Source organism: Pelobates fuscus, chromosome 12 (genome assembly GCF_036172605.1).
Source record: "Pelobates fuscus isolate aPelFus1 chromosome 12, aPelFus1.pri, whole genome shotgun sequence".
In the NCBI taxonomy this organism is placed as follows: domain Eukaryota; kingdom Metazoa; phylum Chordata; class Amphibia; order Anura; family Pelobatidae; genus Pelobates; species Pelobates fuscus.
This window is the reverse complement of record NC_086328.1, coordinates 126028791-126054048: the sequence shown is the minus strand read 5'-3', so window position 1 is coordinate 126054048 and position 25258 is coordinate 126028791. Positions and strand designations below refer to the sequence as shown.

The following is a 25258-nucleotide window of genomic DNA, read 5'->3' as shown; positions in this document are numbered from 1 at the left end:
CCTCGCCACTGTCCACTGGAGGAGCCTGGTTGCTCGCCTGCTCCCTTTAGACTATGGCCCGGCATTTAAAACCTTTTATTTTTTTTCCTGCAGAAAGGCGTATTTGTGCCTTTCTGCCGGGGTGTTCGGTAGATTCAATCTACCGAACAAAGTACCGAACGATCGACCACCTGGGAACTGGAGTGTGCCGTCAATTGACCGCCCAGAAGCTGCGGTTAACCGCAGCTTAATTGACGATTGCTGGGTGGCCTTTGTTCATTTGCCAAAACACGTGGCAGCGGCCATTTTAACTCCCGAACGGCCAGCGGTGTTCAGCGCCCAAACTATGGAACTGGAAACGGACACCTATTTGCGCGAACACCGCTGAGCCGCCAGCCTCCTTACCTCCGCATTTGGTAGTGGAACCGAATTACTGTTCATTCGGTAGTTTAACCGTATGAACAGCATCACCCCAGATAGCCATGCCATGGAGCCTATTCGTGTAATGAAAGACTATGGGAAAGACTTTGGCTCTATGGCGATTAAACTGTATGTATGTGATCTGAGTGCCATTCAGTAATACTGTGCGCTCAGATCTAAGCTATCTGGCGATATGTAGAATGTGTATGCTTTATGTGATAAATGTAACCGTATGTAATTTTATGTCTTTTTACTGAAAATGTGTGTAATAGATAATTACTTCCCAATTATCTCCAGGCCAGAGAGGAGGGATTGTGATGCATTGTGGGATTGTTGAAATGTGTAAGTCTGTGATTGGTCCTTTTACCCTTTGTGTCCCAGTCTTCCATCTGGTCCCCTAGGGGAGTGTCCACCAGGTGGGAGACCTGCATAAAAGCCGGGCAGGTAGCCCCAGTAAACCAGATTCTGCTTGACCCTCAAAATGAAGTGTCGTCTCGTTATTGGGGGAATTGGATTGTATGCCGATTGCCAGGAGTGTAAGCTGATGGTATGCTTTTCCTGTTCGGCTGTTTCCAGTGTTCGTATGTTTCCGGTTCGTGAGTTGGAGGATTCGTGTAGTTTGCAGCTCGGGAGATTGATGCTTGCAACCGCTGTTCGTGTATTGGAAAGGGGAATATCGCCTAAACGGTTTTTAACCTCTTACCCCCTGTGTGAGGGGAATTTCTCCCTTGCTGCGGTGCTCTCTCTGTGTCAACCTTGATGATCTCAGCCAATCAAATGATTTCTTATAGGAAAGCCTTGGTAGGCTATTGCGCATGTGCAGAAAAATCCAGTGCTGTGCCAATCAAATGGGTCTATGAGACCATCTGATTGATGTAGCGATTGATGTAGCACCTCTAATGCTTGTCAATGTACCAGCCACCAGAGGAATGTTAATCCTGTAGAATGTCAATGTTTTCGGTTGCAGGGTTAAAAGAACAAGGACATGGCACCCAAACCACTTCCTTGAGATCATGTGGTCTGGATGCCTGTAGTGTCCCTTTAATAATATGTTATTATGCATGTGATTGCTAGGTGCCCCATATGCTTCTCTAGCACCTGCTGTCTTCAAAGTAGATAATTGGTCTTACAAGGTGGCCCAAATGATTCAATGTTACACAAACCTTAGTGAAAATAGCCAGAATGCTCAGCTGCACCCTTGCCATGGGGTAATCAATCCAGCCATGTTCCGTTGGCATTCCAATGGCTCTCGTTTGTCTGAACTTGCTCCAGTTGATTTTGAACTGCAATTCAAAATAAAATCATCAGGTTGGCAGAAAAAATTTTGATTGAGAATTATGGGGATTGTTGTCCGACAACAGAGAGATACCAAGGTTTGTTAGCTTTGATATCGTTTTTCCCTTGGAAACACCAGACTAAATGGTCTCCACATTGTGAGACTGTGCCCGAGAACATCCCAGGAGGACGTTCTATCCGAGAGAGGGCTTTACCTCTCAATACGATATAAGAACATGTCAAATTTCACATCTATGGACATATCTGAACTGTTGGCATTTCTAAGCAGGGGCACACATTCAAAATATATAAAATATGTATTCTTATAGCTATTAATATTGTTTGGCGTATTTTTTTGTGTAAAATTCTTCAGTCCTTACATTTTTATTAATTGTGTTTTGTTTAGTTTTTTTGGTTGAGTCTTAGAGGTCCCCTACTTGAACTCACCTTATTTTACCTACTTAACATACATTTAAATGGACGCTCGTGCATATTGCCAATATTAAGGGAATCGATTGATTAATCCCAAGTGAACGTATCTGTTAATATTGATTGCCTTAGACCCAGATAACCTTACATACAGCGTGCAATGAATGACGGGAATGGCAATCCTATCTCACCACCTGGCGTGACACTATCCGTGTACACTTTCTAACCTCTCTTCTGTAATAATAAACCGTTTCTTGGATGACCTTGTTTGGAGATGACTGATCTTCTTCGTTACATTTTCAGAGCTATGGAAGTCGAAACACATGACATGATTAGCAGTGTCTCTGCTGTCTCCTCTCTCGAGTTCTCCTGACCCCCAGCCTTTCTGTAATGGGAGACACTCTGCACTTTTTGACACACTATCTTTTTAATTACGAGCACTGAAAATGTAACAAGACACTTATTTTTCTCCCCACCAAATATTAACACATATACACACGGCACAAGACGTTTCGGCGGAAGCGCTGGCATCTTAACAACCAGCCTACTTACACCCTTCTAGCTGCGGCCTTTAGAATTTTGTCTTCGGATAGGTTTCAGCTTTTTAAAATAGCTTCTCGGCGTAGATTGATGTATCGGCTCACTTAATACGAACGTGAGAAGCTATGGGTGCCATCTCAACGATGTCATTTCACAGCTGACAACATATGTTCTTCCCCTGTTCTGACTTGAGATGCTGTGTCAGCAGTAACACGGAGCTTGCTTAGAAAGTCACCTTGGGTGGTAAAAACAGACACTGAGTACCTTTTCGATCCCTCTTACACCAGACACCCAGTGCCCCGATGTAGTGAAAAACAAGCTTGCAAATTGTCACCATGTCTTTTTTTAGAACATTATTTCATATGTAGCATATACGTTTTTTAAGGAGAAAATCAAACTCCAAGATGTTTCAAAATGGAGAAATAAAAATGCACCAATAATGTTTAAATGTCCATTACAACTAGGGTTTAGTAAGATATCGGGAAGGGTCTGGCATTAACCTCCATCTGTTGTTGAGACTACACTTCCCATAATTCCCTTCCAGTAAATAAAGAGACTTCTAGTCTAAAAGGATTGGATATTCTGATATATGCATAATGCCTCTTAGGAACAATATATGGCTCCCAATATTGGCAAAGTTCTTTTTTTATGGAATCTCAAATATCAAATGGACATCACAGGTGGTGGATGCAGAAGCGGCCTTATGAACCAATGCAGTGTTCATTACTGGCAAGTTTGTTTTTTCCCACTAATTGTGCGACGTCAGAATGGTTCTGGTGGCGGTATGGAAAGAGAAATTGTGTTTACCCTATAGAAACATCTGTTAACTGGACATGCCTTCCACATTCCCAATCTGAGATGTAACCATCTCAGATAGTGATACCAATTCGTTTGTATTGCAAATACATGTAATAAGGTTTTTAAATGCTTTTATGCATGGCAATAAATGAGATGCCCAAATAAGGTTGGCGTGATGGCGTCCATATATTTACAAAAAAAAAACTCCTTTGTGGCAAATAGAATTTTAGGACCCATTCAATGTGCCTAACCCTTCTCATGGCAGGGTAATATCTTCATAATCATTATTTTAATTATTTATGAAGAGCCAACAAGTTCTAGAGGACTGTACGATAGGTAGATTAACATGCAAGCAGTCGCAACAAGACCAGTTGAAGGTCCAGGAACAGAAGGTGCTCAGAGCACTGCTCAAACAAGCTTACATTCTAAGGGACATGAATGCTGCAGTAAATGTTTATGTCCCAGCTTGGGAATGTATTAGACTTCACAACACATCATTATATCTATGAAATAAGCGGTCATTTTTACATATTTAATTAATTCATTGGCAGCAGACAGATTGAGAGGTTGTACTGACAGTATTATAGAGGCAAAGAAATACCTTTAAAATATAATTTTTTTTACTCTACTAATTCGTATACATTTTGCCGTTGCATTTTACAGTAATAGGCACTCAGACAAATGCATCTTAATCACAGTACATCCACAATGGGGTTTTAGTTAGCCTTCTAATGTTTTTCTGTTACAGTTTACCACTTACACAGTGTCTCAATATTTCCCAGCTGGTAGAGTCCGAATGATATGTTACCACACATGCAGAATTTGAGGAGTGTCTAGTAATCCTGCCTATTTATGTTACAACATTACACATGTGCTATTTAGGAAAACATCGACACAGGGGGAGAATTTTAACCCCTTAAGGGCCAAACTTCTGGAATAAAAGGGAATCATGACATGTCACACATGTCATGTGTCCTTAAGGGGTTAAAGCTTTGGGTTCATTTTAATTGGCACTGGTTAGCATGCACTTTTTTTTTTCCTCTTTCAGCGAAATAAAAAATATATAGATATAGGAGTAGTCAAATCAACTTTATAAAATCCTTAGTATCTACTGATACCCAACTTTACTTATAGAAAACTTTGTATCTTTTTTTTATGCAGCTGAACAAAATGGGAGCAACCATCTTGCTTATACAGCAGGCTACAATCCAAATTGTGTCATATAGGAAATAACTTTGTTTTTTCTTTTAAACTTTACTTTTACAAAGTCTGATGCAAATAAAATTAGAATCAAACTTTATGCAAATTTTTAATAGATGCACCGTAAAAGAGACTGGTTTTGTCAAAAACAAAGGTTTTACATGATGACAATTTTCACTTCCTTTGCCACAATATAAGCATTTAGCAATAAATAAATAAATAGCAATGCCGGTTAGTTGTGCATCTGCTCTGGTTACATTTTGCAATTCAAATTTAACAATGTATTCAAATTTAACTATGTATTTGTTTCAAAATACAGATAGGGTTATTTTCTGAAGTGAGAATACAAAGTGAATTTAAAGTAAATTTCTCATTTAAAGTAATTAAACTTAAAAAAAAAAAGCAAATTTTTCCAATTTGGCTATTATGACATTAAATTGGAAATTCAAATTTTGTGCATTTTGAAAATTTTTTTTTAAAAAAATACGCAAAATTGTAGTGTGTTTGAAACAAAATTGCAAATGTAGGCTCAGAAGTCTGTTAAAGGCGCATCTTGGCTTTTTAATCTAAATTTTGCAATTACGTTTTCGGTCCACTGTTTAACGAATAAACCCCTCCCCCCAGTATCAGTACTCACATTTTTCAGGATTCATAATTCACACCTCTCCTAGGGTAGCTAATCGCTACTCCGTGGGCAAGCAACCATTTCCATCAAATTTAATTCCATTTGTAATTATTGCTATCCAGATAAGTGGATGAATCCTAGGAAATATTTTATTTCTTATTCGTTTCTCTGGTGAGAGCACAATATGGCTAAGTATGTGTTTTACACAGGGAGAAGGATGGGGTAGAATTGACCAGAGAAGAGACCTTCAAATACCGTTTCAAAAAGGATGGGAAGAAACATTATCTGATTATTAATGAGACAACAGCGGAAGACAGTGGCAACTATGTAGTGAAGACCAACGGAGGAGAATCTGTGGCAGAACTCATGGTACAAGGTGAGTGTTATAGGATCTAAAATAACAGGTCTGTCCGCACACGCCACCCACCATGTAACAGATTAGTACTGCACAGCAAAAATTAGACGACAAAACCAGGTTTGGCAAAATTCTTCTATCACAGTAACAGTGTAGCTATTGTGGAGTAAATGTTGCTATTAGATTGTTGTCTGTTCTATACCCCACAGAGAGGAAGTTGGAAATCCTACAAGATGTGGCTGATCTGACCGTGAAAGCCAAGGAGCAGGCTGTGTTCAGGTGTGAGGTGTCTGATGAGACGGTGACAGGTATCTGGGTGAAGAATGGAAAGGAAGTCGTTCCCAATGACAGGATCAAGATTACACACATTGGAAGGTCAGTCAGATACTGAGTTGGTCAAAAGGTAAATCTGCAGCTCTAAAGGCTGCAAAGCATTATGGGTGTTGTGGCTCAATAACAGCTGGGGTTTTAATTTTCTTGCCATCACTATAATTTCTATGATTTTACTGGTCTCTATAACTCTTATGTTGTAACAATAATTTCTTCATACCTACTTCCTACCTTCCTACTGTCTTTCCTGTTCCCACTTCCTACCTTCCTACTGTATTTCCTGCTCCTACTTCCTAACTGCTTAATGTTCTTGTTGCTTCCATTTCCTTCTTTGCTACTTTCTTTCCTGCTCCCACTTCCTGCCATCCTACTGTCCTTACTACTAACATTTCCTACCTTCCTTCCTGCTCCCACTTCCTTCCTTCCTACCGCCCTTCCTGCTCCAACTTTCTGCCTTCCTAGTGTCCTTCCTGTTCCCATTTCCTACCATACTTCCTGCTCCCATGTCCTGTTGTCCTACTGTCCTTCCTGCTCCCATTTCCTACCTTCTTCCCTGCTCCCACTGCCTGCCTTCCTGCTGTCCTTCTTGCTCCCATTTCCTACTGTACTTCCAGCTCCCACTTCCTGTCTTCCTACTGTCATTCCTGCTTACATTTCCTACCTTCTTCCCTGCTCCACTGCCTGCCTTTCTGCTGTCCTTCTTGCTCCCATTTCCTACTGTACTTCCTGCTCCCACTTCATGTCTTCCTACTGTCCTTCCTGTTCCCATTTCTGCTCCCATTTCCTACCTTCTTCCCTGCTCCCACTTCCTGTCTTTCTACTGTCCTTCCTGCTCCCATTTCCTACCTTCTTCCCTGCTCCCACTGCCTGCCTTCCTGCTGTCCTTCTTGCTCCCATTTCCTACTGTACTTCCTGCTCCCATGTCCTGTCTTCCTACTGTCCTTCCTGCTCCCATTTCCTACCTTCTTCCCTGCTCCCACTGCCTGCGTTCCTGCTGTCCTTCTTGCTCCCATTTCCTGCTGTACTTCCTGCTCCCACTTCCTGTCTTCCTACTGTCCTTCCTGCTCCCATTTCCTACCTTCTTCCCTGCTCCCACTGCATGCCTTCCTGCTGTCCTTCTTGCTCCCATTTCCTATTGTACTACCTGCTCCCACTTCATGTCTTCCTACTGTCCTTCCTGTTCCCATTTCTGCTCCCATTTCCTACCTTCTTCCCTGCTCCCACTTCCTGTCTTTCTACTGTCCTTCCTGCTCCCATTTCCTACCTTCTTCCCTGCTCCCACTGCCTGCCTTCCTGCTGTCCTTCTTGCTCCCATTTCCTACTGTACTTCCTGCTCCCATGTCCTGTCTTCCTACTGTCCTTCCTGCTCCCATTTCCTACCTTCTTCCCTGCTCCCACTGCATGCCTTCCTGCTGTCCTTCTTGCTCCCATTTCCTATTGTACTACCTGCTCTCACTTCCTGTCTTCCTACGGTACTTCCTGCTCCCATTTCCTACCTTCTTCCCTGCTCCCACTGCCTGTGTTCCTGCTGTCCTTCTTGTTCCCATTTCCTACTGTACTTCCTGCTCCCATGTCCTGTCTTCCTACTGTCCTTCCTGCTCCCATTTCCTACCTTCTTCCCTGCTCCCACTGCATGCCTTCCTGCTGTCCTCCTTGCTCCCATTTCCTATTGTACTTCCTGCTCTCACTTCCTGTCTTCCTACTGTCCTTCCTGCTCCCATTTCCTACCTTCCTCATGTTCTTCCTGCCCTTCCTCCTTCATTCCTAATGTCCTTCTCGTCCCTCTATCTACATTCCACTTCCCTCTGTCTGTTTAAAGAAGATCACTATCCCTCCTCTGCTAGGTATAGCTTTGTCTTGTCCTGTAATATCTTTACACAGTTATTCCTTCATTTCAGGGTGCACAAACTGACAATTGACAATGTGGTTCCCACGGATGAGGGAGATTATTCCTTCATCCCCAACGGATTTGCTTTTAACCTCTCTGCAAAGCTACATTTCATGGGTAAGTCTGAGACCTAGAACATATATGAAAGGCTAAGCACAGTATTACCACTTGGTGTCGCTGTGTCAGTGTGTGGACTGAGACAGCCCAGCAGAGACTCTGTGTATGTGATAATAAATGCTGTGCAGCCGCAAAACAGGGTCAAATCTTCATATATTCTGAAAGATAGGCACAAATATTGTAAATATAGGAATATCCCAGGCTGTTATCTCGGCACACTCAGTATGTGAATAAAAATCTTATTTTGTTTATTGGAGCCTCTCCAGTATTGTAACCGCCATAGATGCCTTAGATACAAGGCCATCGGGCACAATATATTAAAGAAAAATAGATACCATGTGACAATTATTGGCTTCTTCCAGTATCCAGCCAGTGACCACTAGGTGATAACCCTAACCTGGGACTCTATATATTTGAGAACTACACATCCCTGATTAAGGCAAATTAGAATTAGTAGAATCGATGAGCTCACACCTGTTCTGTTATGTTGATCGTCAACCATTAAGATTGAATCACATTACGGAAGGTCTAGTATTTCCTCTTAAGATTTGGTCCAATTTTCAGTGTAATAAGTTACAGACTTTAACTTTGACTAAAATGTTTCACAACCTGTACTGTTTACCATAGACTAGCGACGATTAAACTTTTTTGTTGTATTGTTTCTGACTACATTTCTCGTGATGTTCTGCTGAAGTTTAATCCCTCCCATGGACTGCAAAATTAACTCTTGCTCTGTCCTAATTGCATCACCGTTCCCCCCTTTAGGTAAACAATGGCCATTACTCTTTGATCTGTTTTTTATTTTTATTTTTTTGTCTCCTCAGAGGTTAAGATCGACTTTGTTCCAAGACAAGGTACTGCCGACAATTCTCTTGTGAAACGTGATTTTGCATGGTGTATTTGTTTGTATCAATATAGTTGCAACTGAACGCAAGTATATAAAGTGGTAAAGGTAATACGTATTATCAGATTGCTTCTTATTCCAATTGGTCTTGTTTCATTTTCCAGACTTTACAGTATTGTTTAACAACTCAACGCCTATAACTGCAGACACACTGATTGCTGATCTTACAAAAACACTTACATTTATCTAGGTGATGTTTTATAGTATATTCATCTCCGTAAACACTACTATTGCATATTTTGGGTTATTTCAAATACTATCTATATAAAATAAAATTACAGATGATGGCACAACTGTCCCCTTGCTAGGGTCTCTCCTCCGCACAATTACACTCCAGATCTGCTCATTGATTTAATCCCATCCTTCTGTTCTTAACCTGGTAATCACCCTCTCTCGGTTGTTTTATATAGGATGCCCCCTATATATTTCTTTTTGTTTCCCTTCAGTCATCACCTGCCATTCTCCAACCCCCTACCTCCTCAGTCATGACTGATAATGTATAAAAAAAAACAACTGAAAAACATCTGGAGTTTCTACATGCATTCTACTCCAATACTATTAACTTTTTACTATACTAATAACTTTGTCAATACTGTATTTTCAGAACTGTTACTGACCTTGTTTGTCTCTGCTCTTAAACATTGATTTAAAAATTAATAAATTGCTTACCTCTGGCAACAGAATGGGCGCCACCATTTTGAATTATACACGAACAAGTTTCCCCACACTTTATGCAAATCAAATTATTTCCCTCACAATTCTTCTCCTATTAGCAATGCTCCTATAATGTATGTGAGCAAGAAGATATAAGGCCACTTCAACTTCAACAGGGACTCATTTTGTGTGTTTATTTTGGAAGTTTGTCTGCCAAGATATAACAGTGATGATGGGAAATGTAGGTTATTTTGCATTAAATGCCTTGTTTGTGCCATTTCATAAGACAGTTCTGAAGTCAGAGTATAATTATATAATTTTAGATATTTATATTTAGGGTTTAAACAATATATCTTGCAATGCTTGTTGCCTAGCACTTTAAATGACTTTACCATTGTTCCTAGATCCAGTTAATTTATTTTCGATCAACGCTTCATGTTAACAATGTGATTTCTGTTGTGTATATATCATTTTTTCAAGTCAACATTTTACTGTGTTCTATATTTATGTGTATACTTTTATGTTGGTGAGAAAGTTCAGCGGATAGAGCTCCTTTTTCAGTTCCCTGGAACCACTGGGTTAAATTCCTGGCAAAGTCAGCTCATCTCTCTAAAGTCAATAAAACAAGCACTGTTAAGTTGGGTAGTAATAATATCTAGAGGACAGGAACCAGCTAACTGTAGTGTTTTAGTTTAATTACTCCGATGTTCTGCGTGCTTGTTGGATGGTTGCGTCTGTCTTGCTTTTTCAAAGAGTGAACATTGCATTCACTTCGTTATCTGTACTATAGCATGCATTTGTAACATACAATATTTTACACTCACAGAACCCCCCAAAATTAAACTGGACTGTTCTACCCATAACTCTGATACCATCATTGTTGTTGCTGGCAATAAGTTACGCCTTGACGTCCCTATCTCCGGAGATCCAGCACCCACCGTTGTATGGACTAAGGGGGAAAAGGTAAGAAACTGCATTACATATCTCTTAAGGTATAACCAGGCTGGGAGATAGTACAGCGCTTCGCAATATGTTGGTACTTTATAAATATTAATATTACAAGACATTGATGTTTGACATGATATGTATTCATATCATGAAGCCTTGACATTATAGGTTGACATTATTAAGGTTATTGGAGTCAGGTTTAAGCTTTCAGGTGCATGTTTGCTGTAGACTATCATCATTCTCAGCCAGGAATATTTCCCATGAGAATGATGTTAGGGATTACTTACAGCAACTTTGTTCTATGAGTTGTTTGTTTGGCGCTAGCGCAGTCCGTGCACACTGAACCAAAGTGACAACGTACAAGTTGTACTAGAGTAATAGAAATTTCACAAAAGTGACCGTCGTACATTTGTAAATTGTGCCGTCACGCCCTGAATGGTAAGTATTAAACCATTTATAATATTTTTGGGTGACCATTTAACTAACACAATATATAACATTAAATAAAAAAAATCTGCCTCGAACAGATCTGTCATTTTTAAGGACATTGTCTCATAATTAACAAGTGTCCTTTACCATAGGTTCAGATGATTACGCCTGCATTGAAGAATTCCAAGTGCTGTTTGAATAATTGCCACATCCCCCTATAATTTGTGTCCTTTTTTATTGTTGAGTTTGTTTTATTTTCCCTATAGTCTCAGTTCTCTCTCCCGTAATTAGGTAATTGAGCAGTTTCATATCAAGCCTACCACAGATGACGATTTTTCCAGTGACTTGGATGTAAGTTAAAAGGTTTAATCGCCACCAGCGTCTAAATATGTGTGGACACCGATACTTATACCACGTGTGAGCCGTGCCATGTGTGATCACAACCTGTCTAACAACACTTGTTTTGCTGTGTATCCCATCAGACTTAACGCAGAATTTTCCCTTATCCATTTTTATTCTCTCCTCTGTTGAAAATGGATGGGATTGTGTGATTAATAAGTTTTTATATTATTGTAGAGAATGTGTCAATAAAGATGTACAGAAATATTCAGCTATTGGGCTAGATTCTATTATAATAAAGGAGATTATCTCTTGGAATTGGATAGCTGGACAGATGTCAGAGTTTGTCATCTAACAGAATCTAGCACAATGAGTCTAATAAACATGATTTGCAGTGATCGATAATTTTGCCACAGAAAAAAAGATTTTTGAACTACAGTTCTTATGAGGCTCAGCCAGCTCAGTGGAGTGGCAGGCTGAGCACCTTAGAACTAATCTTTGCAAATCCCTTCAGTGGCAAATGTAACCGTTTTTGGTTTATCTCCTGAATAGTGACGTGTGGTAGGTTGGCAGCCATCTTACAAAATGTGATTTAAGAAAAAACATTTTTTTAACATTTTTCCACTCTGCTGCACAGACGTTCCAAATAAAGTAAGTTGCTAATCACCTCAAAATTTAATTAATGTGACCCTTATTACGAACACAGCATAAAACCATACACAGTCCATATAGAGCCTTGTTTTGTAGTATACTGTTTAGGTATTTGTATCCAATCTGTAAGTGCACTGATATCTCATGGAACCACCGCACAATTGAGATAACCACTTTAGAATGCCAATCTCTTCAAATGGATGGAAAAATAATTGTATCTAACAATGTATCTCTGTTTTTGCCAAGAAATTTGCATTCTGTGACACAATGCTAAATGACCTCTTTTTTTTTATTTTTTTAAATGTAAATGTCACTGATTTAATTTGCTGTACTGCGTTACAGCTGACTGACCAAATGTATGCCAAGATAGCCAAGTCAATTTAACAAAATCTCTAAGCGGGCTTAGAGAATACGTCTCAATCAGCAATTTGGGACTACATTTTAAAAAGTTCTTTCAAAGTTGTTGAATACTTGTCCAATAATGACAGCAGACCACTTAGTGAAAATAGCCTTCAGATAAATCTAATCGCAGTAAATACAGCAAGCCTAGTCTCTATTTGCCATAAACAAAAAAATTATGCATAGAAAATATGTTTAGAAACCGCGAGACCAGTCCATGTGTGATTCTATACTGGGGTAAGTACGGCAAGTAAGGAGGATATCGATTTGAATTGGTTGAAATATTAAAGTCTGTTGGTATATGGCTTCCTAAGTATCTTCCTAAGGAGTTATTCAATGAATCATGCATTGCCAGGAATTTAGTATCTATTTAAAGCGATTCTCAATTTAAAGGACCACTATAGACACCCAGACCACTTCAGCTCAATTAAGTGGTCTGGGTGCCAGGTCCCCCAGGTTTTAACCCTGCAGCTGAAAACATAGCAGTTTCAGAGAAACTGCTATATTTACGCTGCAGGGTTAATCCAGGCTCTAGTGGCTGTCTCCCTGACAGCCACTAGAGACCGCTTCCGCGATTTACACTGAGTAAATCGCACTTATTTGATGCTGGACGTCCTCACAGAGTCCAGTGTCAAAAAAGATCCCCATAGGAAAGCATTGAGTAATGCTTTGCTATGGGCAGGTTTGAATGCGTGCCCACCTCTGGACGCTCATTCGGCTCCACTCGGGAGCTGACGTCGATGGAGTAGGAGAGGTCACCAGTGCCGAGGGAGCCCGGAGCTCGATTAAGGTGAGCAAATAAATGGTTAATTAACCATTTATTTGCCGCGGAACGGGGCCCTAGTCACCTAAACGGTAACTAGGGCTCTATAGCGTTAGGAATACATATTTGTATTCTTAACACTATAGTGTTCCTTTAAGACCAAAAAGTCTAAAATTTGAAGTCACTCTAAATTCCCAACAATTCACATTCTTCTAAATAATAATGGTAGGTAGGGTTGTTTGCTAAATTCCAAATTTTCACACAAGTGGAAAAACTGCTGCAAAAATATGGCAATTTAACTGGCATATAACTGGAGAATTTTTCCAGATTATCTACTTGCGGCTCAGTCTTACCATTTGGATTTAGTTCAAGAAAATTCTAAGTTTAGCGAATCACCCGGTGGATGTTTCTGAAATTCAATCCTCCGATGTACAGCTACCAATGCAGGTGTTAACTGCAAGCTGTGTAAAATAATCTGGACCATGTCAGTATTAGCGATATCTCAGACTCCAGGAATACCGTCAAGATATCAAAATACAGAGTGACGTATATAAACCTGCTGAAGAAATCCTCTGTTTTGCCAGTAATTGTGTCAGATCCTGCAGATTATAAATGCAAATAAAAATGTCTCAGATCTGAAATGTCCCTTTTAACCCCTTAAGGACACAACTTCTGGAATAAAAGGGAATCGTGATGGGATATTTCCGTCATGTGTCCTTAAGGGGTTAAAGTCATGCTGTTGTTACCACAAGTAAAGGTCTGACTGTGCATTGGAAACACATTGTGGTCTAAGAAGCTATATTTGAATGGCAGCCTGCATTTTGTTTGGAAAAGTCGATGTGGCATCTGCCTCTTAGTCAGAGATTTAAATTTATATCCAGACTCATAACTTGGAAGCAATGATGTGATATTGGCCTACAGACCATAATTTGAAGAGGGCAATTAAATACGAATCTCACCACAGGACATAGCGGACATTACAGAGACAGATCTGTGCTTCAAATAAACAGATTTCTCTGAACATGATAGTGATTTCTAAGGTATTTAAAGTGATACACACATAGTTACTTTTAAATGAAGCCAAAAATCAAAGCAAGATAGGTTAACTTCTTCTTAAATGTGGCTTTTACAGAGTTATTCACTTATCTCCAAGAGTTTGCAAATCAAATTGAATGGAAGAACTGGGGCAAAAAAATTGAGGCAAAAAGTTGTGAGCTTTATTTCATTTGCAGTAATTTGAGTTTTAGTGAATAACTCTGAGAATTATTTTCCGTTTGCTTCTCACTGTATTCACTAGATTTGTACATGGAGAAAAAAAACTTGTGTTGGCCAAAATATTTGTATTTTTTCGAAAATAAAATATTTTCTTGGGACGGCCAAATAAGCCTTATGTTGGTTCGGTTCGGCAGAATTTCGTTAAGGAAGTATTCATCCAGAAAACCAATCAGATGAACCAAAAGGGCACGAAAATGGACTAATTAGTGTGCTGTCAAATATCTCCATAATATAAATATTAACCATACATAGTACAAATATTAATAGGTGTGCCCTTATTCCTTTGGTTGATTAGTATAAATATTAAAGGACCACTATAGTCACCCAGACCCTTCAGCTCAATGAAGTGGTCTGGGTGCCAGGTCCCCCAGGTTTTAACCCTGCAGCTGTAAACATAGCTGTTTCAGAGAAACTGCTATGTTTACATTGAGGGTTAATCCAGCCTCTAGTAGCTATCTTCCTGACAACAGCTAGAGGCGCTTCCGCGATGCTCAATGCAAAAATTGCATTGAGCACACAGAACGTCCGTAGGAAAGCATCGTTCGAGTAATGCTTTCCCATGGGGGGTTTGAATGCGTGAGGTTCTGGCCGAGCATGCGCATTCTGCTCCACTCGAGAGCTAACGTCGGAGTGGGAGGAGATATCACCAGCACCGAGGGAGCCCGGCGCAGGATAAAGGTACGTAGCTGAAGGGGTTTTAACTCCTTCAGCCCAGCGGGAGAGGGGCCATGAGGCTGGGGGGGACCTAAGGACTACATAGTGCCAGGAAAACGAGTTTGTTTTCCTGTCACTATAGTGGTTCTTTAAGTATATATTTTGCATTACACTAACAGGAGCATAATACTCGCATTTGGTCCACAGATGTGAGAAAAAGTAACCAATATTGGGAAGAGCAGGAGGAGCAGTAAAATATATATCTGTATTAATATATTTGAATATATAAAAAATATATTTTTTTGTATTATTTTTTTTTGCTGTTCCTTCTTATCCCCCTCTATTGCTCACTTCGTACTTGATCTGTGTATGAAATCAGCATTTAGTGACTTTCCCTTAGTCATCAATGATCTTTTTTTTCTCATCATTCACCTCTCTTTTTGGAGGGCAGGGGTGTCAGAATCAGGGGAAGTCAGAATCACCAATCAAAATGACGCGCGATCTTTGCACGTTTTGTTTGGTTCGTGATTCGGCTACATTTCAGCTCAAAGTCTGCAAATTCGAATGATCAAATGATAGTTGGACAGAATAAAAACAGGATAAAGTGAGGAGAGTTTTTATTCTGCTCCCTATATGCTGAGGATTATTGCACACTACAAGAATAACCCAACAACTGCGAAAGACGCCCCCAAAGACGCACAAGAACTATCAACGTATCCACAGATGGGGATCATACCGTCCAGGTGCACATATCTGGAACTCATCATAAGCTCCCGAAAAGTGCATTTTGTTTTATTCATAACCACCAAGAATTTTAAACATACTACACTATATTAAGTTTCTTTTCATCTTATGCCCCATATTACTCCGGATTTGAGAACACCACCACGGAGCTGCACCCCCTTTTCACTATCAATAATGTGTTAATGCCCCTTACCTCACAATGGGTGGAAATGTGTTTCTTTGTTGAATAATGTTTCTCAGATCTATGCAAAGAAGATTTATTTTATTTTAATTTTTTTTTAGCCTACAATGAACGTTTTGTCTACAAGTTAAAAAAAAACACAGCACATCGTTTAATAAGATCAGTGACAAAGAGGTTGATTCACTCGATTTTAGTAAACGGAAAACCAAGTTGTGAAATACAAACAAAAAGTGTTGATTTTAAAAAAATTCCCACACCCTGTGGTTTGTTTAAAATGAAATAATACCCGATTCATAGTACAGACTCAGAGTGGGGCTATTGTTATGATCTATTTAAATGTTACAGTGTTAGTATTCTCACAATGTGTAGGGGGAATCATTTGTGAGCAATCAATGTCTCACTGGTTGAGTTGAAATCCAGGTGAGTTCAGTCACTTTGCTACTTCTTACAAACAAGACATTGACTTGGTGTAAACATCTGAAAAATTTATAATCCTGTGCCCGACTCTTCATTAATTCTTGCTATCAATTTCTTCAACACGATTCCAAAACAAAAACCCTAGAAAAAAACAACCCTCCGTATTTCAGTGATCCTGAATTCCTAGACTTTTTGTTTCAGCTTATTTCCCAGAATGATGGCAGAGTCCGTGTGGAAACCTTTGCGGATCATTGCGTGTTCATTATTGAGGGTGCCGAGAAGCAGGATGAGGGGACGTACAGTGTGCTAGTGAAGAACCCTGCTGGGGAGGACAAGGCCAACGTTACCATTAAAGTTATCGGTATGTGGCAGATGGGTTACCAATTGGTCAGAGAGGGCTGTAGAGTTGCTAGATCCACCATGTTTTTTCTAGACTCACAGATAGCCGCACGTCTCTTTTCAGCCTACGTAACTATGTTTTTTTTGTGCGATGGATAGCAAGTGAAAGTGTGCTCTCCTGCCAAATGCAGAATTCATGTCACTGGTGTAAAATCTATTTTTCAAGGAAAGATCCTAAAGGGACTGCCTTGATTATGTTTGTACAGTAACATATGAATTCTGCATACAGTAGCATATTGCAGGACTTTTCAGTCACTGCAAATCAGCAACACAGTTCCCAAGGCACTCCGAGTGTCCAGGATTTAGACATTTCACAGGATGAAACATTGACCATTCGTGTGTCTTGAGGAGCTTGTTATAAAGCAGTGGTTCTTCTGAGCCATAGTTAGTCCTCGGAAACAACTCCCCACAAAGCTTTGATAATATCACAAAACAAGAAAATGAATGGATCCACAGAACAAGTCGTGGTTTTGGAGAAGACTCGCAAGTAACTGTGTCAAAGGGTCATTAGAAGAACTAGCATTTATAGCAAAGACAAGCAGTAGTTAAAGGATCACTACAGACACATAGACCATTTTATCTCAATGAAGTGGTCTGGATGAAATAGTCCTTAGTTTTAACCCTGCAATCTAAAACTTTGCTGGTTAATAGATGCTGCAATGTATTGTTGCAGGGTTAAACATACCTCTGGTGGCTATCTTCCCGACAGCCACTAGAAGTGCATCCCTGTGAGAGTCAACCTCCGTTCCTAGACACTGGAAGCACTGGATTTTCTCACATCATCAATCTTGTCGATCTCAACCAGGGAGGTAAAGTGCAGATCGATGTGGGAAGAAAGGTAAGTAAAAGTGGTATTTTTTACAATTTCTGACTGGGGAAGGGCCAGACACCTAGACTGTTACAAGGCACTAGAATACACATTTGTATCAATAATTCTATAGTGTTCTTTTAAATAATATTACTTGTCTGAGGACATTTACATTGCCTTCACAGTAGACGTACTGCGAACTATTATAAATGGATTACACTGTGTTTGTTAGTAGAGATTTTATTAGAAACCCATTGCCGATAAACATTATAATTTACAGACCTTTTCATCTGACGTGTTTATCCCTTTTCTTGCTACAGAGGTACCAGATCCACCCGAGTCACCCCGTATCCTGAACATTGGAGAGGATTACTGCACTGTGCAGTGGGACCCACCCAAGTATGATGGAGGTCAGGGAATTCTGGGTAAGTTATCACTGTTGCCCTTTGACTTGTCTACTCACCACTAAGTCCAGGTCAACAATACCCCTTGATGTTCATGCCTATAACACCACTTGCTGCATTCTGTCTTCTTGTTTTTTACACTCCTGCACCTTAATATTATGTTGATCATGAACCATCACCTGTTTAGAATTGACATCTCAAAGGAACACTCCCATTGTAGTGGTTCTGGTTCCAGACAGGTCCTGGCTTCCTCCTAGAACAAGTAGTGAAAGATTTGGCAACTTAGCAGGCGACTGACCCCACCTCTCCAGTTTCCAGAAGTTTCTGACACTGAGCTAAGACCAGCCATGCTGAACTGTGTTCATTGGTTGAGAGCACTCCGATGACGCCATCAGTCAATAGCATAGCCCTTAGTTCACTGGAACCAGCAGCAGCAGGGGAGGTGGAGGTGGGCGCTATACTGGACCCAGTTAGGTTACCAAACCAATCTTAAACAGTTTGAATACTTACTCCAGCAGGACACCAGGACCCTCCTGGCACCATAAACATTACAGCTGGCTGTAGTGGTTATGGTGCTTGGAGTGTTCTTTAATGGTGGTGCCCTTTCCAGGCAAGGCATGTATCATGTAATCTATAATAATATAGTAATATCATATATAGCAGTGGTAGTCAACCTTTTTTTACCTACCGCCCACTAATGCAACTTTTTGGTTGAAAAAATTTCCGTACCGCCCACCAGTTTTCGCGCAAATGCGGAATATTTTTTAGAAAGGAGGGTGTTTTACAAAAAATAAATGTACGTACATTTATCTTTTTATTTCTACTTAATGCAGGTTTATAAGGTTTTTAACTTTATAAAGTTTAATGAGAAAACAATAAAGTAAATTGAAATTACCTTTACTAGTGATTAATGAGATCCTTGAGGTTGATGCTGCGAGACTAAATATTTGATATCTGGTTCGATTTTCGTAAGGAACAAACGAAGGTCTCTTTCAGTGATATTCAGACGACTTCTCTGTTTGCGCATAATATGATTTCTCTTATTACCTCTCTATGATTTTTCTTGTGCGTCAGCTCATCTCCTCTCCCTCCTCAATTCCCCTCCCCACCTTTTTTTCCCCCTTTTTTCTATTTTTTAACCTTCCTTGTAGCAATGCCCAGTAGGAAGGCTGAGCTAGGTAGCCCACTTACTATATAGTCCACTATAACAGACAGACACACGTACAAGACACACGTACAAGACACACGTACAAGACACACGTACAAGACACACATACAGACACACATACAGACACACATACAGACACACACACACGACACACATACATACACACACACGACACATACATACACACACGACACATACACACACACACGACAAATACACACACACACACACGACAAATACACACACACATACACACGACACATACACACACACACGACACATACACACACATACACATACATACACGACACATACATACACACACACGACACATACATACACACACAACACACACACACAACACACATACATACACACAACACACATACAGACACACATACAGACACACATACAGACACATAGATACAGACACAAATACAGACACATAGATACACACACGACACATAGATACACACACGACACATACACACACACACACACACACATACACACACACACACGACACATACATACACACACACACACGACACATACATACACGACACATACAGACACACACAACACATACAGACACACACGACACACACACACGACACACATACATACACACACACATACATACATACATACACACACACGACACATACATACACACACACACGACACATACATACACGACACATACAGACACACATGACACATACAGACACACACAACACATACAGACACACACGACACACATACACACACACACACATACATACATACACACACACACACAACACACATACAGACACAGATACCCACACACACACAAGACACATACACACACACACGACACATACACACACACAGACACACATACATACACACACATACATACATAAGACACACACGACACATACAGGAACACAGACAGACACACATACACACAAGACACATACATACAGACACACACAAGACACACATACCAACAGACAGTCACACATACATACACACACACAAGACACACATATATACAGACACACACACACACACACACACACACAAGACATACATACAAAGACACACACACACACACACATTATATTTAAGTCACCCTCCTGTTTCCTACCTTTTAGATTCAGGAGGGTGACTTTCCCTGGGGTCCAGTGGTGGCTCAGGTGGATGGGAGTCAGAGTTCCCACTCTGACTCCCTGGTCTTCCTCCCGCGCGGCTCTCAGGGTTAGCTGGGAGGAGTGATGTGCAGTCACTTCCTCCCAGCTCTGCGATGTCATCACAGGGGGCCCGGTCGCGCTGTTAAAGCGCCCAGCGCTGACCGGGCCCCCTCACAATCCACATCCATCGGGTGGCCCTGACAGCATGGGCCACCCGATGGACCCCTCCATATGCAGCCCCGGCGGTTTGCCGCGCGGGCCGGAGCCGCAATTTGTCACGGCGGTACCCAGTCGCAGGGGTACCGCCGGCTCGCACCCGCCCGCCCGGTCGTCAGGTCGTCAAAACCTGGAAATCCCTACCGCCCACCTGAAATCCTAAAACGCCCACTAGTGGGCGGTAGGGACCAGGTTGACGACCCATGATATATAGTAATCAAAGACAATTAAGATGTCTATTGTTTTATTCTCTCAGTAGCTTTTAACACATACAAATAAAACAATAACGTTTAAGAAGCATTTTCTACTGCTGTGGACAATAATAAGAATTGGGCAATATTTGACAGGATTAGATTATTATTTCTCTGCAAAGTTTGGGTCTTCTGAATTAGTTTTGAGATGTTTAGTCATAATGCTAAAATTAGTACTGATAACGTTTTATTCCCAAAACACCAAAATTGGAAAATGTAGGCTAAAATAACCAAAGCTGTGGCTATAACTCAGCTGTAGAAAGTTACCAAATCAAAACACAATACAAATGGTGATAGCACGCAATAAAATACAACAGAATAAAAAGTTACCACAATCTGTGTATACAGTGGTGGGACCTATAAATATCAAAGAGGAAACATAGGGTAATACAGTTAAATAAACTATATGTATAAGTACATCTATGGATGCACTCACATGGTTCTGAGCCACTCCACGAGCTCTGGAATGTGGTGGCAACTGTATCAGGATTTAGATGCTGCTCACAGGTTCTGCTGCTTCGTTTTCGCACCAATAGAATCCCGGATGCAGGATATAGGTGAACCTTCTTTATTAAGAAACAAGCATTAAAATCAGACTCCTTCTAACAGAAAAGTCAATTTTTTTTTTGTTAGAGGGAGTCTGATTTGTAATGCTTGTTTCTTAATAAGAAGGTTTATGCTTTCTCACCTATATCCAGCATCCTGGATTCTATTGGTGTCAAAACGAAGCAGCAGAACCTGTGAGCAGCATCTAGATCCTGATACAGTTGCCACCACATTCCTTTATTGGAGTCCTTAGTCTGATCCAGCTCGTGGAGTGGCTCAGAACCATGTGAGTGCATCCATAGATGTGCTTATACATATAGTTTTTTTTTTAACTGTGTTACCCTATGTCTCCACTTTTATATTTATAGATCCCACCACTGTATACACCGATTGTGGTAACGTTTTATTATATTGTATTTTATTGTGTACTATCACTATTTGTATTGTGTTTTGCACTTTATTTGTGTGTTTGGAGTGAGACACACGGTGATTGTAGCAACACTATAGTTAATCAAACCTTACTACTGTTTTGTATTGTTACCATACAAAAACATTTTGCCTAAATTTTGCAATTTGAATTTTAAATCACTACATTTCAGTATTTAGTGAATACGTTCCGTAGTGTTTATATTCAGAAGAACAGAAAGAGGAGCAATATTTTTGTCACAAATTCTATCTCTGCCAACCTGCAGGCTACATCTTGGAGAGGAAGAAAAAGAAAAGTTACCGGTGGATGCGGCTGAACTACGACTTGGTGAAGGAAACGTCATACGAATCAAAGAAGATGATTGAAGGCGCAATATATGAAATCCGCATTTATGCTGTGAACTCGATCGGCATGTCACTTCCCAGTCAGCCTTCTCAACCCTTCATGCCCATTGGTAAGTGCCTCTACCTACCTCTTTAAATGTAAGGGTTAATTACCTAAACAGGGAAATTAAAAGAAATAATTGCCCCTAATTTACTGTATTGTGAATTACCACCGATGGTCATTCATTAAACCAAGTGCAAACAACCTTTGGCACTCCACATGTTGTGGACTACGTCTCCCATAATGCACTTACGGCCATGATTCTGGCAAAGTATCAGGGAAGATGTAGTCCACACTATCTGAAGTTCCAAAGGTTGCTGCCAAGCCTGTCTTATACCATAAATGATCACAAAATCAAAAGGGAAGTGCACATTTTAGGAATAAATAGCCAAATTGGTAAAAAAAAATCTCCCAAACTCAGCTGTGTTTCCAGCTCAGAAATATTTGGCTTAAATGTGCAACTCAATGCCGAATTCCTGATAATTCATTGTTTAGAGAATAGTCCCAATAGCATTCTGTCCACTAAGGTTTGCCTTTTAAGTAAATTTAAAATTGTAGGTCACAAAAGTCAAATTGTCATAATTCTCAAAGTCTGTTTTCAGTTTGGTTATCGCGGCCTACATTGTGAATTCAGGTCGCGTTCCAAGCTATTCACACTGCATCGAATGACGTGGACAGTCTGTTCTCCCAAATTAGTGCAAGAGATGCTGATTATTATTGAGTTTGGCATGAACTTGGCAGCAAAACGAGATACAACAACTTGCTATTGATTTCAACTGAGCCCGGCAGCTCTCTGTAAACTGTATATTACATCTAATAGAAAGTACAGACATTAAGAGCAATTTTCTCTGTGATGTGTCAAGATATACTCAAAAAATAAAAAAAGAAATACTTAAAGGGAAGGTCTAAGTCAAATGCATATTTTTATGGCATTTGAACAAGGTAGTTAAAATAAAAAAAATGCCTTTACAGGTATCCCTCACTTAGCGACCCGGTCGTAGAACAAATTAGTTGGTAAGTGAGGAGTTAATTGACTCCCTGCTCTGGTGCACTTGTCTATGTTCCGTGAAATTTCCCAGAAACGAACGCACCAGAGCAGGAATCTCTCTAATCTATGCTCTGGGATATTTTCCCCAACATTGACAAACGCACCAGAGCAGGAATCTCTCTAATCTATGCTCTGGGATATTTCCCCCAACATTGACGAACGTACCAGAGCAGGGAATCCCTCTAATCTATGCTCGGGGATATCTCCCCCATAATAGACGAACGTACCAGAGCACGAATCCCTCTAATCTATGCTCTGGGATATTTTCCCCAACATTGACGAACGTACCAGAGCAGGAATCCCTCTAATCTATGCTCAGGGATATTTCCCCCAACATTGACGAACGTACCAGAGCAGGAATCCCTCTAATCTATGCTCAGGGATATTTCCCCCAACATTGAAGAACGTACCAGAGCAGGAATCCCTCTAATCTATGCTCAGGGATATTTCCCCTAACATTGACGAACGTACCAGAGCAGGGAATCCCTCTAATCTATGCTCGGGGATATTTCCCCCATCATAGACGAACGCACCAGAGCAGGGAATCCCTTTAATCTATGTGAGTGAGTCCTGTCAATTTTTTTTTTTATATATATTTCTCTCTGTCAATTGTAATATTAATTTGGTGCATCACACGTTTTAAAAACTACAGAGTTGACATTACAGATCAGGGCATCTGTCCTAAAGGATCATTGTTGGCATGAAACAGAGACACCACTTCACAAAAAAAAAAATGTAAATTAAAAAATACTATTTAGTAGATATACCCCAAATAAAAACATGCTTACATTTAATTATGTATTTTTTCTTTGAATGTATATATAAAAACAACTTGCAAACGCTGCAGATCTCTTGTCTGAAGCCTTTCCAAGCCCTCCTCTTCTAACCCAGCCCAGACTTTCTGTGGCTGTCCAATCACAGACTTCCCAGTGCAGCTCAATTAGAAGTCTTTGCAAGGCAGGTGCTCTGAGCAATTGCTGCCTATTTAGTTTAGCTCCACTGAGCTAACCAAACCAGGAAGTAACAGGACCTGATGTTTGATTGACATCCAAGAGGGTGTAACACAGTTATTTTTTTAAAAGTGCTGATTGAAATCTGCACATTTTGTAAAATAAAAAAAAAATACTTTAGCAAGATAGTGTCCCACAAATGACTTTAGCAAGATAGTGTCCCTTTTAAAAAATGTGACATACTAGCACATCTTTATAGATAATAGTGTCACTTAACCTGGTAGTGGGAGGATCTAGTGGAAAAATAAATGGTAAACGAATTAAATTAAAACGAATGGGGAACGATTATTATGTGGAGCGCACTCTTTTAAATATTTGTGTTATTATTTAAACATTTTTATGAACTCACAATTTGTGTGGGCAAACTAACATTTAGTTACAGAAAAGTATTTTTGTTCTGATATATTGCTACAGATGTATGGAGGCGTAGTGAGCGTGGTAGATAAACACTGTATTAGAATGTTCTGCATATGGCTCCAACAGCCGTTGCCTTGATTCTAATTAGCCTGTTGTTGTTCGTAGCACTAAAAACATTGTGTGCATTACCCTAAATAACAAAACCAATTAGAAAAATAGACAACAGAGAGCCATTACAGAGATACGCCAAGCAACTTTACCACTCCGCTCATTATACGGCTTATTGTAGTGGTTATGGTATTAGGGGGACTAAGGAAATACATGATTTGCTAGTAGGTAGAATGTGCTGCTAACTACAGGTGCCAGTCTAGTATGTACACCTAACCTGACTACCACTGACAGTAAATTGGCAGCACGATAAGTACTACAGAGGGTCCATACTCTGTGTTTTCCTGTACCCCATGTTAACAGCTTTGATAAAACATATTTTTGACAGATATTGAGGAAGTGAAACTTTCTTAACATGATGTCTTCAATGGAGGGGCTGGACACTGAGTGTTGGGAAATACCACAGTGTTTGTTTTGTTTTTTTTGTTTTTTTTTGCAAGCCACTTGGTTTGGTAAAAAATGCAGGGAGTGCTTTCGTAGAATCCTAGCACCATAACCACTGCAACACAGTGTCCGGTAAGCTGTATATAGGCTGTATAGAAAACCAGCGATCACTTGGGTGAATAGCAATTCTTTTATA

At 40.2% G+C, this 25258-nt stretch overlaps 1 protein-coding gene and 1 long non-coding RNA gene across 2 annotated transcripts in view; both read left to right on the top strand.

Annotated features, from left to right (window-relative positions):
* The window catches only part of MYBPC3 (myosin binding protein C3), an 87910-nt gene that overhangs the window by 44354 nt on the left and 18298 nt on the right, over positions 1-25258 (top strand). The window contains exons 17-25 of the mRNA XM_063438225.1: positions 5476-5642; positions 5831-5996; positions 7850-7956; positions 8781-8810; positions 10341-10477; positions 11183-11242; positions 16516-16675; positions 17842-17946; positions 21977-22165. Of these exons, the coding sequence (XP_063294295.1) occupies positions 5476-5642; positions 5831-5996; positions 7850-7956; positions 8781-8810; positions 10341-10477; positions 11183-11242; positions 16516-16675; positions 17842-17946; positions 21977-22165 (1121 nt within the window). The remainder of the gene's footprint in view (positions 1-5475; positions 5643-5830; positions 5997-7849; positions 7957-8780; positions 8811-10340; positions 10478-11182; positions 11243-16515; positions 16676-17841; positions 17947-21976; positions 22166-25258) is intronic.
* LOC134579067 (uncharacterized) lies at positions 15448-16417 on the top strand. The gene is made up of 2 exons (XR_010086156.1): positions 15448-15894; positions 15972-16417. It is a non-coding gene; the product is annotated as an uncharacterized LOC134579067 (long non-coding RNA).